We start from the raw sequence: 21,259 nt of genomic DNA on the forward strand, positions 1-21,259 counted from the left end.
AACGCTTCTGGGCACTAACAAGGGTGAACATGGCATGTACCAAGGGTGATCCAGGTTGACTGTTAGAGGGAAAGATTTAAGTGGCCTCCTAAACTATTTTCTAAGGACTTTCCAATCCAATGTGCTACTGGAGCCACAATAACTAATGAAAATACTGTGTGTTGAAGATGAACTTCTAGTTGTTTTAATATGCCACACAAAAGGGATTTATCGTTGGAAAAATGATCCCTCATGAATCCTTAATGAAGCTGGATAGATTTGAGGAGTAACCCTCACCTTTTAGGAACAACCGTTCCCTCTGGAAAATACTCCTTACTGAAATTCTAAGAGACAGATTACCAAGCAGTCCACAAATTAGAGAAATTAGACATTTCCAACGTACTTAATTTATATTAATCACCACATTATCAACTCTGAACTTGTAGACAGTCCCCATCGGATATCCAGATTTATTTACAAACAAACAATTCCCTCTGCCCTTTTAAAATAACCATTTACTTTATGGGCCTCTCTGACAATCACCTGTTCATGCATAACAACCAAAAACCATCAGTAAAATGGGCAACCTCAATTTGCTTCCCATATAAAATATCAACTACATTATCAATCTTTAGGGTAAAGGCAAGAAGGTAATGAGAGATGCACTTCTGTCATATGGTATCAGGGATATTGTGTGCCTATATATAATTTATTTGTGTGAGAAAGAAAAAGTGGGAAAAAGCTATGTTTGAATCTTAATTACTTTCTTTTTTCCTTTTTTTTTTTTTTTGAGACAGTCTTGCTCTGTTGCCCAGGCTGGGGCTGGAGTAAAGTGACATGACCTTGGCTCACTGCAACCCCTGCCTCCTGGGTTCAAGCAATTCTTCTGCCTCAGCGTCCTGAGTAGCTGGGATGACAGGCACCCGCCACTATGCCCGGTTAGTTTATGTATTTTTAGTAGAGACGGGGTTTCACCATGTTGGCCAGGCTGGTCTCGAACTCCTGACCTCAGGCGATCCACCCGCCTCGGCCTCCCAAAGTGCTGGGATTACAGGCATAAATCACCAGGCACAGCCATTTTAATTACTTTCATAGATGGTTAATAACCTCACTAAAACAATATTCTCATGCACATACTCAAATCCATGAAAATCAATGTATCAGTGATGTCTGCATTTCCTTACCTTCTATAGCTGATAGAAGAACCCGGGAATGATCATATGCGATTACATTCGCATATCTATTCTTTGGTTTGTTTACTTCCAAGTTTGAATGTTCCCATGTGAACTGCTGGCCAGGGTCAATTGACTTTAAAAGAAAAACAACACATATACATAAAATCAATACTGAAAACCACCAGATTATAGGCATTTATCACTAGTAATAAACATGATTTAACAGGAAAATTCTAAAGCCATACTTCATCAAGATGATCCTAACTGTGAAGCTGAACACTAATATAACCAGCATAACAAAAAAATGATTAATCATTGCAGAAACAGTGATAGTCACCAACATTGATTCAAATGAAAAACGAAATCAATATAGATGTTCTGTTAATATTGGAAAGGCAGGTTCTTATTTTTCACTTTTCCATTTCCCTCTCTGCTGCTGTAGTTTACCAGTTATCTTGGTTCAATATTCCTTCCGGTTCTGTAAACTTTATTTTATATTGATTATTCTTCCCTATTCTTTCCTATCTGAACCTAAGCTGAGTCTTTAAGTTGACTGGACTTTCACTGGCTTCAATGGACACAGGCTTTACTGTTCATTCTTTACCTAATGTTTACAACTTAATGGCAACTTAACGTTTTGTCTGTTTCTCTGTAACACACTACCACCAAGGCAAATTGTACAATTCAAACAGCTAGCACGAACAGTAAAGAAGGGAGGTCAGTTAAAGTTAATACTCATCTTAGATTAATAATATATAACCCACTGCAGATAAATTGTTTTTCTATTCATCATTATATCTTTTCTATGTATTATTATGTGTTACTATGTTTATAGTTTGCTTCTTTTTATGCCTGATTTTAATATTAGTTTTTTTTTTTTCTGATTTTATCCCTTTCTTTGATGGTGCATTTCAACCAAAATTATTCAACAATCTAAAATAAATATCAAACAGATATAAAGTATGTAATTTAAAAATATTTAAGTAGAATCATCATTTCAAGACCAAATTCAGGTTTGATCATAAAACTCTAGGGGAATTTATTTCCTGAAATGTTATAGAAATCAAAAGTTTTTCTTTCATCCTAGGATGCTGATAATATTTAAGACTTATAATTTCATTGGTATATGGAAACACAAGTTTATTAATTACACAAACATGATTTTAAATGATAAAAATCAAGTTTTCAAGAATGATAAAACAGGTTTATACCCAGGTAATTTTTTTTTAAAGATACTATATTATGTTAACAGAATTTTTAGCAGTTATTTTTGATGCTGGATATTTTTCATGCCTTTATGTGTATATCTAGAATTTGGGAGTAAAAAGTATTCCCAACAGCTATCAAAATATTAAAGATGTGCAAACTTTCTGTCAAAAGGCACAGAATTCAGCAATTCAGCACAACATTAAAACCACAAGTGTAAAGAGTCAAGTCTGTTAATAGTCTTGAACAGCCTCCAAGCATTCTAAAATTCTCAGCGGTATAGATTTCGGCCTCGAATTTACTAAGGATTATTAAACTGTTTTCCTTTCTTAGCCTGTGTTAATCTATACATAAAATAGTCAATCACTGAGCAGTATTCAGGAAAGTATTAATAATTATCCATACCTTAGAGCCTGAAAACTAATGTAATTAAGGGACTTTCTAGTTTGCTCTTCCAGGGAAATTTTTCATCTACCTTGCAGAAATTAATTCTCCCCAAGCATGCTATGAGCCGAAAATACTGAAGCATTCAGATGCCCTGGTGAAAGCCTTCAAGTCAACCTTGACCCATGTCCACACAGAGCAGCTCCACTAGGTGATGAGGGCCTGCCTTAAAAATCTCTCAAATTTGCAATCTCACTGCTACTTCCTACATCCAGAACACTGGTATCTGTTGTCTGATTGAAATCCCTTCTCTAATCTTTTATTCCAATCCACTCTTCATACTGCTGCCAAAGTTGTCTTTCTAAAGCATAGCTCTGGACATGTCAGCTCCCTATTTAATAACTTCCACTGGCTCTGTGTGACCTATAGCCTAAATTCTAAATTCCTACCTATGCAGCTTTAGTCATCTTTGCATCGACACTACACCTGGCTCAGTAAATGGTTCTACAGATGTTATTTAGGCAAATGAACAGAACTGATGAATAAATGATTTTGAGAAAGTTCATAAAGAGAAATCACAGAGTAATTCCTATATATAACATAGGAGCTAGAGAACAAATTATGGAAACTTCGTTGTACAGTATACCAAAATTATAATACTTAACACTCATTATCATATGGCTTAGTGATTAAGTATGTGATCATGGAATTATAACTACCACTGCTATTCCACTTTACACTGATGAACATTATTGGATACATAAGCTTCTTACACATGATTTAAACATCCCAAGAAGTGACTAAGTTCACTGATATATGTACAGTGCTTTTGGTAGAAGATATTACTCCCTCTGATATCCTTGTTTTACTTAGACTAAGATCAGTCACAGATGTATAAGATGGAACGCATTTACTTATAGCAATGAAATTGCATCTATGAAATGAAAGACACTGTTAACTCCTATCCATTTCTACTCTTGATACGTTTTCAGCCTGCTGAAGAACTTATTTGATACCTATGTTGAAGACTTTAAAAATGAGTAATAGAAACATGCGTTGTGTGCCACATATGTTAGATAATATGGTTAGGTTTAAAGTGTGGCCCATGAGATGAAGACCAACAAATAACAGGATAATTATAACAATACGTGCTAGGTCATTATGCTTTACATGAAGAATTATGCTTGATTTTCACAACTGTTGTAAGGTAGGTATTGTTTTTTCCATTTGGCACGTGATAAAATTGAAGTAAAGAAAGATTAATTTAATTATTCTAACTGAGGGTCTTCTTTGTGACAGGCTCTGTGCTACCTGGTACTTAAGTAATTTGGCTAAGCTCACACAGTTAGATTCATACAGTTACCCTCAAACCCGGTCTGTGTGATTCCAAAGCTCAACTGACAATTAACAGCCGGTAATGACTAAGCCATGATGCTATTTAACTATCCAGAATGCCACTGCAAAAGGAAGAAGCCCAACTTAAGAAACACACCTACACATCACTATCCTTTATCTCACCAGCCCAAATGATATTTCTTCCCAACTTATCATCCTGTGTCATTTTGGGGCAATTACATAAGAAATCAAGTTTTAAAAATGAGGTTGGCTTCACATGGGTGATAAAACAGATGGGATGCAGCTTACATTTATACTCGTTTTACACGGATCAAACAAACATTGATTAAATAATGCTGACTTGTCTTTGTGCAACACAGCACTCATCCATCTGTATCTATCTGTCTGACTGAACGCTTAACAAAACACAACACAGGTCATTATTTTTGGAGCCTGTCAGAATGCTGAGAGCAGTAAACTCAGTAAAGAAGAATAACAACTGAAAGTTGGTGAGGTATACTAAGATCTTTTGTATTTCAAGAAACACACAAAACTGGCTGAGGAAGATCAAATTTCAATTATCCATCCTAATAAGGCAAAGGTATCATGAATGAGTAAGACCCTAATTGCTGGTGACAGACACAGTTGCTTTGCCTCTCTGTTCTCAGGCTTCTGTTGCTGCTGTCCTCTTAAGGAAGAGTGAAATGGCCAAAATGGAGAAAGAGCAATGTAGACCTTGAGGAATGTAAAAGTTGACTTTCACTTCAACCCTTTATTTTTGGTCAGTCCACCCTGACCATGCATCTTTTTTACTATAAAGCTAAGCTGAGGTTACCCAAATATTAATTATTCAAAACAATTTGAAATAAGCTCCTTTGTTCTTAATGGACTCAATTACTTCTTCTGGGTCTGTTGTTGTTAGTGTCTGGTTTTCCTGAGCTTGACTCATAGTTATGTCTACTTAGCTCTGTCCACCCAAGTAATCTTCTGTGGGATACCCTTGCCTTCCCGGCACTCAATCTGAAGTTTTACCTTCCCAAGCTGAAATCCTAGCCAGGCTTTCTTCAGTCTCCGTTGTGGAGAATTTTGCGAGTTAGAAATAAAGCAAGCCAGATTTATTCAACTCAAAGTTGATTAATACGCTTTTATACATGATATAAAATTCATAAATTATCACAGAATTCACAAACAGAAATGCTACTTCATCATATTTTTTGTGTCTCCAGCCAATCAAAAAGCCCCTTGAAAGAAAGATATTGGATGAACCCTATAGAGCATCTAAAATTTTACCAAGATGCCGAACCATTTTACATTGCTTCCCAGCCTGCACACTGGGCACTTGACTCCTCCTCCCCACCTCAGCTTGTGACTAAACCTTTCGAATGCTAACAACAGATCTTCAACTCAAAGGCTTTGCTTACTCAGAAAAAGTGACCCAATAGAAGAAAAAAAATCCTATTGTGAGTAATTTAAAGAACAACGGGAAAGTCTCAAGCAGATATTTACTAATATAAAACACTTTGCATTTATTTAGTCTCTAACTGGATGGTTTGAAAGTTCTAATCGTTTGTATTTAATCAACTAGAACTTTATCTCAAACTAGGTAACTGAAAAAATAAGCTATATGTAGCAGATGGATTAGAGGTTTGCATTGTATTCTCGATAAAAATTCAGAATTAAAATATAAATATATCCAGTAGTTACAACTAATACTTAGATAACATTTACTATGTTTTCTTTGTGCTTGGTACTTACTAACTCATTTATCTTCGCAAAAACCCTAGAAGTAGTTGCCATTATGATTACAGTTCCGTAGATGAGGAAACTGAGGTATAGAGAAGTCAAATAACTTTCCCGGGTCAAACAGGTAGCAGGGAGAGAGGCCAGCCTCGGGGTCCACACATTCTGGTCCTGGAGGCTGAGGGCCCATCCACCATAAGATGCTTTCTCTCTACTTAAGCTGGAGAAGATTCCTTGAAGGTTTCACACTTGCCTTTCAACTATTCTCTTGAAACACAATGCATGGAAGTCTGGGAACAATCTGTGTAGTACTGTTGAACTCTATTTGTAATTCTAAACTCCAAACAAGAGAGTGATCATCAATTTGAACATCAGATTACAGTCATCGAGTAAAATTATATCCTGATATGGGAGTAACCTTTTTCAATAATGCTGAAGTCATTATCTTAAAGCAAAGTCCTTTAATCATTCTGCAAAATTCAACCTTTTTACCCAGAAGAAAAATATAATTCAAATATGCAAAACACCACACAATACTAGTTGCTCTGTGTTTCACTTTCCCTCATCCCACCAAGAGAAAAACCTCAAAATATTCCCTTTAGAAACTCATCAAAGAGAAACCACACAAAAAAAGATTCATCCTGGTTTTGTGTGTTTTTAAAACAACTAACAAAAATTTAATTATATAGAAGGAATAGACCAGTTACTTCACTAGTCAAACCATGGGTCAGACTAACCATTCTTTTTACAGGGAATTGAACTTTCAATGACCTTAACTTCCAAAGAAACACTATCTTTTCACATACCTCCCCTTCAGTAGGCTCATTTGGTTCTTAGTGTGGTTGGCTCTGAGACATTCTCAAGTCCTTTCTGAGGTTTAGAAGAACAATCTACAATTCACTGTGTATTCTGCAATTATGCCTTTTAAAATTCTCATTCATTGTCTCTCTCTTCTCTGTTTGAAAATGGTAAATTAATATATGCCCATTTGGAAAAGACCATGTTTGTATAGATGGGAAGGGCTATATTTTGCACAATTAGTAAAAGCCTGCAATTGGCATAATGAATACTTTCTTCAAAGAGAAGAGCATGAGTTCAGTTGAATCCTAGGATGTTTCAGAAATTGAAATGTGAGGAAGGAGTGGAAAGTCTAGTGGTGAACAAAATCTGGAAGTCAGAGAACAGGGTGTTAGCTTTCTGGCTGCCCCTGGTTAGCTCTGGCCAGTCAGGCAACTTGGGTCTGTTTGCTCTGTGTTCCCTTTCCCTATTAATGTCAACCCAGTGTCAGGTTTGTGTCCTCATTTTCTCTTATCTCTCTTTATCCAATTAGTTATCAACTCGTATTGAGTTTCTCCCTATAAGAGCACCTCTGATCTAGGCGAATGTTAGAGTGTGAAGGATTGAAATAAAGACTTTTCAAGACTCTCAGTATTAACAAATGAATGGATGTGGGAGTGCTCCACCTTTAGTAGTAGAAAAGACATAGAAAATGTATAAACATACCACACTCATTGAAGACATCAAAAAGTGTTTCAGTCACATATTTTTGTACACAGTTAAAATTCTGGCTTCAGATAAGTGATAAAATACATCAGCTTTACCTGTTGTCTAATGGTTTCATTTGAAATTTTGACTCTAACATACTATATAACAAATACAGAAAATTACTTAAAGTAATAATATATATTATTAGAACTGATATGTAGGGAAGCAAAAAGGATAAACTATGCTCATAGTAAATCATTAATTCATGGGAAGTGGGTAAATATTTGAGGTAAACTTTTGATAATTTACTCTCAATTATATCACAGTACTAAAGATGAATTAGTTTATTTCACTGAGGAAACCATTTACTCCCAGAAGTATATTAGAATTATCCTAATCTAACGTGGATTAAAAATGATGAAAAACAACAAGAAAACCAAAAATACTTAATTCTTTTTTTAACTCAGTAGGGCAACATGATGTACTCTCTAGAATTCAGATAAGCTGTTTTACTATTTTAGTGTGTGACTGTAGAAAAGATTATTTTTGAGAGATCATTCCAAATAAGAGTTCAAAAAAGAACATACAACTTTAAGATTGAAAATTCAAAGAACTAGATTTTTTTAACTACCTACTTTCTTTTTTAAATTTTATAGTTATTTTTTATTGTTATTTTTACATTTTTTGTGGCAGGGTCATGGCTCTGTTGTCCAGGCTGAAGTGCAGTGGCATGATCTTGGCTCACTGCAACCTCTGTCTCCCAGGTTCAAGCAATTCTCCTGCCTCAGCCTCCTGAGTAGCTGGGATTACAGGCATGTGTCACCATGCTTGGCTAAGTTTTGTATTTTTAGTAGAGGCAGGGTTTCGCCATGCTGGCCAGGCTGGTCTCGAACTCATGACCTTAAGTGATCCACCCGCCTTAGCTTCCCAAAGTGCTGAGATTACAGGCATGAGTCACCACACCCAACACTATACACTGTAAATGTTTAATATGCCAAACATTTTCCTGAATATTACTCAACGTAGAAGAAAGACCTTTCTAGTTTCCAAAGACAATGTTCTAGAGGAATAAGATCAGTGATATGTCTTAATCCTAATATTTTCATTTTTAGCTATTTATCTCCTACATCAGATAAAGTGAATAATAGATGGACAGATTTATACATGATGTTCTTTTATTATTTCCTCACATCTCTGAATTCTACATAGTTGATGTTCTTAAGTAGAGTGTGTCATTGGAAATCACTTTACAAATACAATTCACAGATTAGAATTTCTGATGTTATTTGAAAAAGCAAAGAGTGTTAAAGAATTTCCAGGCAGTTTGGGGCAAGAAAATGTTATTAGAAATTTATTAAACTGCTTTGTTTAAATAGACAATGTTGACTGAATTGGTAAAATGTAATTACAATGATTTATAAGAAGAAGTCACTTGATCTGCAAATCATTTATGGACTATGATATTTAATAATTAAAGAGGATCCTGGTGAGGTGGCATGTGCCTGTAATTCTACCTACTCTACTCAGAAGGCTGAGGCTGGAAGACGTCTTGAGCCCTGGAGTTTGAGTCCGGTCTGGGCAACATAGCAAGACCCCATCTCATTAAACAAAATATTAAAATAGGTTGTGCACACTTAAACATTAAAGAGTATGGCAACATTGAAGAGTATATTATTGAGTATAGGTAACAGACAAAATTATCTAGCAAATATAATCAATGTGCAGCATTAAACACTAATTTACAGTGTTAATAAATTAGTGTTTTAGTTAATTAGGAAGAATTAATTCACAGCTGCATCCTTTCTATGGATAACAAGGTACCAGTTTTTGACACCAAATTAACTAGATGAATGCATTATTTCCTCATTGCCCTTTGAAAATGCTGACACATCTATACAGATCCCAAAGTATTAAGTGTAAAGCACCTGATGCACAGTTATCACTAAAAGAATGCTAGATGTTTTGCCTTCTCTTGCCTCTAACTTGTGACTTGTATAAGAACATCCTGGATCGAAGACAATCTTAGCCTCCAAGGAATATCTGCATTCTCCTTGAAGCTAACTGTGCCTTTTTTGATAGTGAAGTATAAAACTGAGGCAACTGTCCAATTTATACAAATAAATCTATTTCTGCTCTCCTACTTACTATATAACATGTCCATCTATGTAATTTGAAACCTGATTTAGTTTTCTGGCAGAGATAACAAAAAAGAGCATAGCTGCGTATGTTTCTCCCTTTTTGCATTTCATATAATAGAAACTTGACCATTCAGAAAACCCAGTACATAAGTAGATTCAAAAGAAAAAACAAATTATGAATGAATAGCTTAGTTTCACAATTGTTGTGTGACTGATATTACAACATCATTTAAGAAACACTATAAGGGAAATTGTTAAGATAAATCTTCATTTTAAGAAGTCAGATTAGTTGAGTTTCAGTGATAACAGTAATTCTTTTAATCAAATATGACAATGTCTAACCTAATTTTAAACACACTGTATTTCTTCCTATTATTTTTACTTTGCATCCTAAACATAGACGTATTTTAGACTTTCATCATTGCTTTGCTTGTCATTTAACAGAAAGTTTGTTTATTAAGTCTGTTTCTTTTCCCATATTTAGTTTCAGATGCAGGTGGAGGGAACAGATGAATTTCTAAATTGAAACATAAATAAACTTTTGCTAATGTTCAGTCAATGCGTTTCAAATCTGATCTTCTGATTCAGAAAGCGATAAAAATTCTACATCCAAAATGAAATAAGAAAGAGTAATGTTTTCTCCCAGTCTTTGTCGGAACTCAGAAAATCCCAAATAATCAGTTAAAAAACTCCTGTACTCCATTTCATACCAAATGTATTTAGTACAACTATCTCACTAAAAAACACAACTATCCACATGTGCCTTTTAGGCACAGTATATATACCAACAACCCCTTGCCATTAATATCATTAGTCCTTGCAGGTAAGGTAGCAATGTACCATACTAAATATAGGTGTCTAATTAAAGAAGACACACAGGATGATCATTACTACTTATACCCATGGTGCTCAGGTGTCTTAGAAAGTATTTACAATCTAAAGTGTCACGTGTATTTGTCTCTCACATGTGATAAAATTAGAAAGACTAGAACAAATAAACACAATCTAGAATTTTAGAGTTTAGTATCTTTCTAAACTAAAAGATTACTTTCAAAGATTAGTATTTTTAAATGTATATTAGTTTTATCTTGTAAAAGTAGAGACTATTCTAAGTTAAATATTAGAAAAAAATCATTGCATTGATGATCTTATATATTAGACTTCTAGAAAAAAATGGAATCACTTGAGAACACTGCTATGGGGTTGTGATTTATCTGATGTTGTATACTCTGTGTTTAGCATATAGTGAATTTTAAAATGTATTTGTGGAATGAATAGCTAAGATGCATTACAGGTAGGATATACAGCAACAATTACTTTTACCCTAGAACCTCAGAACTAGTTAAATAAATTTCTCCTCCAAAGGTGTGATGATAAAACAAATATATACTGGAATAGGCCAGAGATATAAAAACAAAATTTAAAGAAATAGAATGCCTCCCAGCTCACAAGTGGCTGCAACCCAATTCATAAAAGCCATCTTTGACTTTTGTGTATTTGAAATTCATTCTAAGCTATCCTGTGACAGCCTTTTGTACTGTGTTTTCCAACTCTTACATATGTACTTACTATTTGGAAGTAACACATAATGGCTACTTGCCAACGACAGTTCTGTAGAGACCATATTACCCAATTTTGTGCACAGCAGTATGGGTTTATACAATTAGTTGGCTATTTTAATATAATAGTTGTTTTCATTTTTGGTTTGTTTGAACAGTTGTGCTCCCCAAAGATCTCAAGGCCACTTATGTTGGGAGTTATAGGGAGAATGGAGGAATGTGATCAGATGGAAGGATAAATATTCCAGAATGGAGCTCTAAAATAGGCTGAGTTTGAGTTAGGTAGTCCCTACATCCCAGTTCATACCTACTGTCCCAGCGTAGTTATTAATAGGACCCTTTCTCACTCTCAAAGTGTCCCAGTTTGGGCAAGCAATTATATGGCCACCCCAAGGTAGAGCTGGTTCTACCTCACTTCCTTATATTTACATCTATATCTAGGCAAGCTTCATGACAGTGTCATTACCATCAGTTAGGCGTGTACATGTATGGGGAGGGAAGGCGTGCAGGGGCGGGGGGTGGTGGGAGAGAGGAAGAGAGGGAGGGAAGAAGGGAGGGAGGGAGGGAGAGAGGGGGGAGAGAGAGAGAGAGAGAGAGAGAGAGAGAGACAGAGACTGTCTGTTGATGGCAGAGATGGCAGTCTCTGCTAAAACCTAAGTACACTTACAAACTATCACATGGATAGGTGGGTGGGAAAAAGTAAAGAGAAATTTCTGCAATGCAATACCTATCTCGAATTATCTAACACTATTGATGCAGCAATGAGATATTGAATCCAGAATGACAGAAAGTAGCTGACCTTAACATGATTCACCCTTGTTCACCTTACCTATGGTGCTGCACAGAAGAGAGAAAAAGGGAGAAAGCAGAGAATCTGTGTCTCAGCACACATTTACTGTGCTCTCTAACAAACCAACAGTTTAGCCCATTCAGATAATCACTTTTTCCTCCTTCTAAGACAGCATTGGAGATGGAAGGAATGTGCAGTACATAAGCTGACTGGATATGTATTCAATTGTTATTGGATATGTATTCAATTATGATCAAAGTAAATGAACTAATTTTACAAACTGATAATTCATTCTATAGACATGATTTTTAATCTTGCATATCACATATAATATTTTATAATATTTAAAACTGTGATTGGAATATTAAATGTAATTATGCCATAATTTCCTTTTTTTTATTTTTAGTGCTTTGGAAATAAAACCATAGACTTATTCTATTGTTTGAGTATTACACAATTCAACCATGATACATGTCTTCAAATGCAATATATTCTAAACATTATAACATAAATTAACATGTCTTTTAAAAACTTGTGCATTAACATATCTAAAAAAATGCTATGTCGGTCAGTAGGAAAGAAAACAAGGCACAGACAGGCAGACAATGGAGGGCCAGGGAGGATGATGACTATGAAAACCTGGTCCTCTCAGAATGATGGTAGCATTTAGTTGTCACATCTTAATTACATGACCACCAAGATCACACCACTAATGAAAGTGAGGTTTTCAGAAAACAGATCTCTCTCAAGTTTCAGAACTAAGAAGCAAGTTGTAAAGTGACCATATCAAGGTATTCTCAAGGTCTGGAAGCCTGCCTTGGGATCACTTTGCCTTCTCTACCTGGCTCAATTCACCCCACTGTGCACCTTCTTCGAAAATTAAGTCAGTCTTTGACTCATCCATTTCCTGGTGTTAGACTTCAGATACTAAATTCTGTCAGAAAGCCTTTGAAGTGAAAGAAAAAATCTTTCCCCTGAACACATGTATAGGACATGTATACAATCATTTAAAATAACTTTGAAAAGCTTGGAAATAGCCTTAATATATAGTAGCAGATTTTATGAAAAAGTATGAAGCTATTAAAATTGTTATGCATCTAGTGACATGGAAAGTAAAAACATAAAACAGTACTTTTGTTAAAATATATACATATGTATACATATGCACTGCATTCATATATGAATACACACACATACAAAAACCTAGAATGTTATACACCAATGCTATCGGCAGTTATCTCTGAGCTGTGATAAATGACAATTATTTTAACTTACTTCCTTATGTTTACTCTCCATGTTCTTTAATTTTTCCATTTGTGAACATTGTACTACTTTCCAGGAAGAGGGAAAAAAAGAGAGTTGCAGAATACTTTTCACAAGTGCACATATGACTGCCTCTTGTCATGTCAGAGGCAGAAGCTGCAGACTGTAGGACTCAACACTCTGGAGGGGATTTTGTGAAATCCATAGAAAATTTTTCAGCTGGCTTTTGGAGTACATGAAGGTAAGTTCGGTGTAGATTTACGATCAGGAAAGAATACTGAAGGGCCAACACAAGACTAGACTGTCTTACTCTAAACTCACCAAAGAATGGTAGTGAGAAGTAATCAGGTTAAATTACTTCTGATTTTGAGGATGATGATGAGAATGAGGGGTGGATTATCACTACTTAAAGAATCTCATGTAATTCTTAAAACAAATTTAGAGGTATCTTAGATATTGTTATCTCCATATTACAGATAAAGAAATTGAGACGTAGAGGGGTTAAGATACTTTCCATGAGTCACTCTTGGTGGTCCATAAATTAGGAGAGTTGGGATGTAAACGCAGGGATTCCTGACTTTGAAGACAGAGCTCTCAACTACTACACTCTAATAAATACATAAATTATAAATTTATTATCATAGAGCATAATTCCTTATTTAAAAACTGTGGACAGTAAGGAAAATGGATTAAACACCAGATACCTCTGTCAATTTTGGCTTAATGATGTATTCATCTTACAGTTTTTATTTCCAAAATTTTTTGATAATGAAAGACAAGTCACAGCTTTCTATAATATATAGATTCTAACATGATTTCTATCAAATCCAAAAGAGTGGGATCTTAAGTATAATCTTTACTTTAATAATTGGGAACAAAAAGACACATCTCAAGTTCTCCCTTGTTTCTACACACCCAACAGTGCCACCCCAAAACCCTCACACACCATAATTTTGCAGGAAAAGAGAGAAAGCCAATGCACATTCTTGGAACTGAGTAGCCATAATGCAGCAAAGGGTAGAGCTGTATTGGCAGAAACTACTAAGAATGGTGAGAGACCAATAACTCATGAAAAACAAGTCTACACTAACAGTTTTAATGACTACTCTAATGGTTTAATGGATAGCACTTTAATAGGATTTCTAGTAGAATCTGAAAGCTTCTGAAAGCTTGTCTTCAATAAATCTGTCATTAACAAAGAACTGCATTGCTTAACTACATAACCATAGTTTACTGAGTCTGAACACAGAAAAAGTATAGCAGTTGTCACCCTGTATTACCATCACCTTTTCAAGTATTCTATTAACTATTGTGAGAGAGACAGCTACATGATCAAATTGTAGGTTGCCAGTGAAAGGCATATTTATACTAAGGGGATGCAGTAGACATTAAATAAAAAACACAACAGAAAGCTCACAATTATAGCTTGTGTGCAAAGACAAAGCTGAAACAGTAACTGTAATTAAATACATAGGTATACTAATGCTGAAATTTCAAAAACTAGCTTTAGTTCTCTTTGAAAGATTATTAAATGTTTTGGGATGATTTGTTTTTGAATGCCTATTGCACTCTGTGTCTACATTTGACTTATTTTATATTATGTTGCTTCCTGTACTGACTTAATGTTCTTTAAAGCCAGGAATTGCCATGTTGTGGTGCTCAGGGTACATACCAACTCAATAATCAGTCCTACTGAATAGTTCTAAATTCCAGCCTTTGGCTCTGTTTTTATCCGTCCGTGTCAGAGGTTCTCATTTCTGACTTCTTCGCACTGGAATATTTCTTGCTTGGAGAGCACTTTCTTATCCTTTTTTTTTTTTTTTTTTTTTTTTCCCCTAAATCCTACCTTCCATTCAACAAGGTTCAGCTTAAATCTCACTCTCCCAATTCTTTATTGCCTGGAGCTCTCTCTTACATGCTTCCACGTGTGCCACTATCATGTTACAGACTGGAGCATCCATTTGGCAACTAGCTACATTTAGCCTTGCAGCATTTCTTCTTGTAAAGTTGTTTGAATTCATAACTTATCTTTTCATTTGACAATTCTTTATTTCCCCAACTCTAAGTTCCTGAACAGAAATACTGTCTGGTATACATCTGTGTAGTCTATAAAATGGCTAGCCCAGTGCATGCAAAATGTATGTAAAATACATTTTTTTAAAAAATTTTAATCATTTCTTGTCTTAATTTCTGTGAAAGTCTTTGAGGTTGGGAAATGTATTTCTTTTGGAATTACATGTAGTCTTATCATATATACCAGGATTACAAACCTGAGGATAACAGATTGATGCATTCTTCGAGTATGTTCTATCAATGCTGATAGCTGTAAATGCATTGACTTTATAGCAATTATATTGATTATCAAAATTACTGAAAATAATCCATTGGCTAAGCTACAGACCATTCAAGTTGTACAAATTGAACAAGGCCTAGGGTATATTGGAAGAATAAAAATACCTTCTCAGATCCAATAACGGCAAATTTGAGTAACCATTACTCACGCTAGGATATTTATACATGTCTGTCTGCTGATAATGTCCCTGTAAAAATAGCTGCTTCTTTTAAAATCAAAAGTATTATCACTTGAGGCCAGGAGTTCGAGACTGGCCTTAGCAACATAGTGAGATACCGTTTCTAAAAAAAATTTTAAAAAGTAGCCACAAAAGGTGGTAATGCACACCTGTAGTCCCAGCTACTTGGGAGCCTGAGGCAGGAGGATAGTTTGAGCCCAGGAGTTCAACGTTGCAGTGAACTGACATGAGATCATGTCACTGAACTCCAGTCTGGGCAACAAAGCATGACTCTCTCTCCAAAACATTAAAAAAGAAAGAAAAAAAAATTTTTTTTTTTTTTTTTTTTTTTTTTTGAAACAGAGTCTCGCTCTATCATCCAGGCTGGAGTGCAGTGGTGCAATCTCAGCTCACTGCAAGCTCCGCCTCCCAGGTTCATGCCATTCTCCCGCCTCAGCCTCCTGAGTAGCTGGGACTATAGGCGCCTGCCACCACGCCCAGCTAATTTTTTGTATTTTTAGTAGAGACGGGGTTTCACCGTGTTAGCCAGGATGGTCTCAATCTCCTGACTTCATGATCCGCCCACCTCGGCCTCCCAAAGTGCTGGGATTTCCGGCGTGAGCCACCGTGCCTGGCCAGAAAAACAGTATTATTAATCAAGCTATCCAATAAAAGTAAACAGAATTTTATTCTGGAAAAGATAGTATGTTTGAGGTCATTTAAAACACCTATTGTTTATTAAGAAAAAATATTAAGTGATAGATTCAGTCTTTACACGGAGTGAGTCTTATTTACTCCATTTCAAGGGTATGCTTTGAAAACCGAACGATATAGCAAACAAAAAAACAAAAAGCCTAAACAATTTCATAAATAACAATATGGGTAGAGTAACAAACATAAATGGCATGCTCCACAAGACAGAGTCTCTTTTACCAATATAAATATTAAAATATAAGCAGGTCTCCTTGACCGATGATTTATAATAAGGGAAGAACAGAAATATATCTACATGATTCTTTGGCATCTCATATTTCTTTCTCGGGGGGAGGCATATATTTCATCCAACTAGGGGAATTTTGGATGAAATTATAAAACAAAATACTATGCCTGTTAACTGCTCCCACAGCTTAGAGAAACCCTAAGAAGTTCTGCCAGGGAAGCATAATAGAGAACAAATGCTATTCCCTAATCTTATTTTACATACATTCAAGTAACAGAATATGAGAAAGAGAAACATGAGTTTTCCCTACAATGGGTCAAAAAATCTGAGTCTGAAGGATTAATTTTTCTGTTTAAAAAATTAGGAAACACTTTGATATACAGATTTTAGACAGTTGCTAAGACACTAACTGCCCTGACCTACTAAATTTCCAAATCTTTGAATGTATTGAGTGTCAGAAAATGAAAAAATCCCATGACCCCACACATGGTACATGTAACAAATGTAGACAAAAACGCCAGTCCCATTACCCGTGGAGTAAAACTCATAGCTGCACACCAAAATCCTGACAAATTCTAGTAATTGTGACTTTGGTTAAGTTTGGGTAAGAAAAACTAAAGGAACCCTCGGATTCAGAAATCAAGGGCAAAATTTATGCATCATTTATTTTTGTACTCTAGAGTCTAGCAAAGTACCTGGCACATTGTAACTGCTTAGTAAATGTCTGTTTTACAAGATGAGCCGAATATAAAGCTGGAAAATTATATAGACTTTTAAAGAAGGAGCATTCATGTTCTTGAAAATTATTTCTTGGGTAGCTAAAATTTTTATTTTTATTTATTTTTAAATTTTTTGTAGCTAAAATTTTTAGAATTGGTCTTCTTGTTCTCAGGGTCATTTGGGAAAAATGAGCAGCGTTATTTCAAAGTTCATTTGTTTATTCTCTAGCAAAAAATTTTAATCCTTGGTCTGTGGCATCACAATTGGTTGCTGTGGAAACAATTATAGATCAAAAACAAAAAGATTATATCATCCCTTTTCAAGAGCAAATGAGTACCAAGAGCAGATGAAGACTTACGGAAACAAAGATGTTCTTTTCATGCAAATATTTTTACAATATAACTGTGGAGGGATAAATACTGAAGCTGGTAGTCTTTATGAAATTTATAGGCAGATTTTTAGCTCTGGGGAAAGACAGCTCCATTTGCCCTCAGAGTTGGCTTTGAGACATGAATACTACAGATCATTTTTCTTTACAGACACTGAGAGCATAGGAAAAGTGAGTTCTGTGATCAGTATTCCTCTGTTGTTTTATTTCAGGCAGAAGAATGTCTTCCCCATCTGTGTACACAATCACTGTCAGGGAGCTTGATGTCCTGCACTGTCCTGGCAGTATGTTGCCCAAGGGAGGTCCACCAAGGAAAGCCAAAGGTGAATTCTCCATCTAGAAAGAGGACCATGCCCATAAAGTTGCTGTTCCTCTGTCTCCACAAGACCTCTGTTGCAGCACAGTAGTAGTGAAGAGTTGTAACCTGATGAAGCATGCTTATTCATGACTTGATAAATGATATCTATCTTGATATCATGTGACTATGCTTGGAAAGCGGGAGATGCAAAGAGTAAACCAAGCTCCTCCTCCTGTCTCTCTTTTGCGGTAGATGCAGAGAAAACCAAGCTCCTCGTTCTGTCTCTCTTTCTTTCGTGGGAGATGCAGAGAAAACCAAGCTCCTCCCTCTATCTCTTTCTCTCTTTCTCTTCTTCCTTCCCTTCCCCTCCCCTCCCCTCTCTTTCTTCCTTCCCCTCCCTCCCTCCCTTCCTTCTCTCTCTCTCTCTTCCTCTTCTCTCCTCTCTTCTCTCTCTTTCTTTCTCTAAACTCATGTGTGTATCAATTCCAGAAAATTTTACCATGCTAGTCACAGGGATATCCTGATAAACAAGACACCATGAAGAAGCTTTCATACTAGCGGAAGACACACAAGTAAAACTGAAGACCTTGTAATTCCTTGCAATGTCATGGATTCAACACAGCAAACAGCAAATCAAATCTGCCATATACACAGTGACAGGCACCTACATCACCCTAATCTTGGTCTTGCACTCAAGCCTCGAGCTGGAGTTTGGCTTAAACTGACACTGGCATTTTCAAACAACTCCTCAGTGCCCTTAGTTTCCCTCCATCAAATGTTTAAAAGCAATACAAACAAAAGAAACATAAATATTCACCAAAAGTAGAAAAAAAGCCCAGTGGTCTTCTTGATTCTTTACAATATACCCACTTAATGTTTAAATATAAAGTACATTCACTGAACTTTTTTTTTTAAGGGTGAATTTGGCCAGGCATGATGGCCCACACCTGTAATCCCAGCACTTTGGGAGGCCAAGGCGGGTAGATAGCCTGAGCCCAGTAGTTTGAGACCAACCTGTGCAACATGGCGAAACTTCATCTCTGTAAAAAATAAAAAATTAGCCAGTGTGGTGGTGTGTGTTTGTAATTCCAGTTACTTGGGAGGCTGAGATGGGAGGATCATCTGAGTCTGTGGAGGTAAAGGCTGCAGTGAACCTGATGGTGCCTGCACTCCAGCCTGGGTGAAAGAGTCAGACCCTGACTCAAAAAAAAATTAAAAAATTAAAAAAAAAATTAAAAAAGGCAAATTTTATATGTGAACTATATTGCAGTAATAAAATGATGAAGAAAAATACATAAAATATATCACACAAGTTTATTTTTCCCTAAAACTGCCTTATTTCTTCCCATAAGTAAAATTCTTATTTTATCACAATCCTTGTACTGTTTATAATTTGGGTTCTCACACAGAAAGACAAACATCCTTAACGTTTCAAGTTAACATGACTTTAAGAGGTAATACGATGGTTGTTTATTTTTCAGAAAACATTTTTATGCATTTGCTATTTTGCTTTTATCTAGGGAGTCTACTTAGAAAATGTCATCTGTTGCATAATGTTAGATGTAAACTTGCAGCGACTTCAGTCACATCACTTAACTGCCCTGAAAATGTCTTCTCTACAGTAAAATGACAGCAATGAATGAGGTTAGAAGATTCTAGAAATCCTCAAATATAACTGCACAGTAGAAACTTTGTGACACTGAATTTAAACCTCTAAAATTTTATGAAGGATTTTTTAAAGATAATAGGATGATTCCTTGAGCTGTGACAACAAGGATCAATACAGAAGGAATAGAAAAAGAACAAAAATGGAAATCAATGCCCAGTTGCATGGCAACATCCACCAACTCTAACACTTAGACTGAAAATTTTTATTCTCCTTATGTCTCAACAGATGACAAGGAGGTCAATTAATTACTGGTAGTGGGGGGTAAAGTCTTCTACTTTCCCTAATGCAGCACCCTTACTGCTCTTAATAAAAAGGGAGGCAGCATTTCATTGTTCATTAACCATACCAATTATAGCTTCTCAATCACTGCAGCCACATAGGCACTCCCGAGTTATAGAACAGCAACAGAAGAGGCTCGACCTAAGCCTGCAGGGATGGGGGTAGGGGCAACACAGCATTGAGAAAACAAAAAGGGAAATCTGGCATCAGAATGTGAACTTTATTACATTTGCTTTAAATCTTGTTTCATAATAATCGGAGAAAGAGAATCTCAGCATGAGAGAAAGACAGAATCTAAAAAGGTGGTCCAGTCCAATCACCTAAATTATGTTTGAGCTTCTACCTCGTTAATCTGGCTTAGTAAGTTATATGCTACCTAACATACTGTTCATTTTAACATAACTAAAAGCTGAAGAAAAAGCAAACAAAACAATAACAATAAATTCTTAAGAGAATGGAAATAAATGTAGGTAGGCAGTGGTTTTGTATCCTAAAAGCTGGAGAAAAAGCAAACAAAACAATAACAATAAATTCTTAAGATAATGGAAATAAATGTAGGTAGGCAGTGGTTTTGTATCCTCCTGCCATCTTGAAATATGGCATCTTCTGATTGTATAGTAACAGCTCCTATCTTTTCAAATCATTTAGCAGTTTTTGTATGAAATTAAGTTACAGAAACATGAAAGGATTTTGCGTATATGAAAAGGTGTTTTTAGAATCTTAAAGATGAATATTACTATATATCATATTAACAGATTTATGAAGCATAATTTATTGTAGTAAGCAAGTTTCCCCTTCTTCACTGGTCTTATCTAAAGGAAACTGGAATCTGACTCATGATATGTAGTGAGGAGGGCACCTTCCCTGTATAGGTCTCACCTTTTTTTAATCTTCAGGGTTAGACAAGTAGGCAGACCCTGGTCTATAATTTAAAATGTCAAAACAAGAAACAAGTTAATACCAACTATTTCCTGTGAGAGTTAAGGCTGAGTCTTTACACCTTTAAACCCCATCAACCATCTGCTTTTTTTTCCCCCTTGATTTTATTTTCCTAAACCAAGATCAGAAGTCAAAGGCAGTCACTATTATATAGGTAGTTATAGAATCAATCTGGTGAATTATTTCTAACCCAAGTAATCAAATATATTTTTCTGTTTGATAAGGTTAGGATGGAATGCTATTTGTTTTCAGATATAAATTATAATCCTTTCATCTTCAAACTTACTAATTTTTAATAAAAACTAAACAAGAGCATGAAGAGGGAGGCTGAGTTAAAGGTTCCTATCCAATTCATTTACAACTAAATAACTTTGTTGTTGCTGAAAAACTGTCTCTGATGTTGAAAAACAAAAATAAAATACAATTATAACAAGAAATTGGGCCAATAATCCTTCTTTGAGG

At 35.5% G+C, this 21,259-nt stretch overlaps 1 protein-coding gene across 31 annotated transcripts in view; it reads right to left on the minus strand.

Annotated features, from left to right (window-relative positions):
- The window catches only part of PTPRD (protein tyrosine phosphatase receptor type D), a 2,332,079-nt gene that overhangs the window by 88,243 nt on the left and 2,222,577 nt on the right, over nucleotides 1-21,259 (minus strand). For all 31 annotated transcript variants that reach the window (XM_073021577.1, XM_073021575.1, XM_073021576.1 and 28 more), the window contains one exon: nucleotides 1,164-1,287. In XM_073021577.1, the coding sequence (XP_072877678.1) occupies nucleotides 1,164-1,287 (124 nt within the window). The remainder of the gene's footprint in view (nucleotides 1-1,163; nucleotides 1,288-21,259) is intronic.

The sequence above is a fragment of the Chlorocebus sabaeus genome, chromosome 12, assembly GCF_047675955.1.
Source record: "Chlorocebus sabaeus isolate Y175 chromosome 12, mChlSab1.0.hap1, whole genome shotgun sequence".
In the NCBI taxonomy this organism is placed as follows: Eukaryota; Metazoa; Chordata; class Mammalia; order Primates; family Cercopithecidae; genus Chlorocebus; species Chlorocebus sabaeus.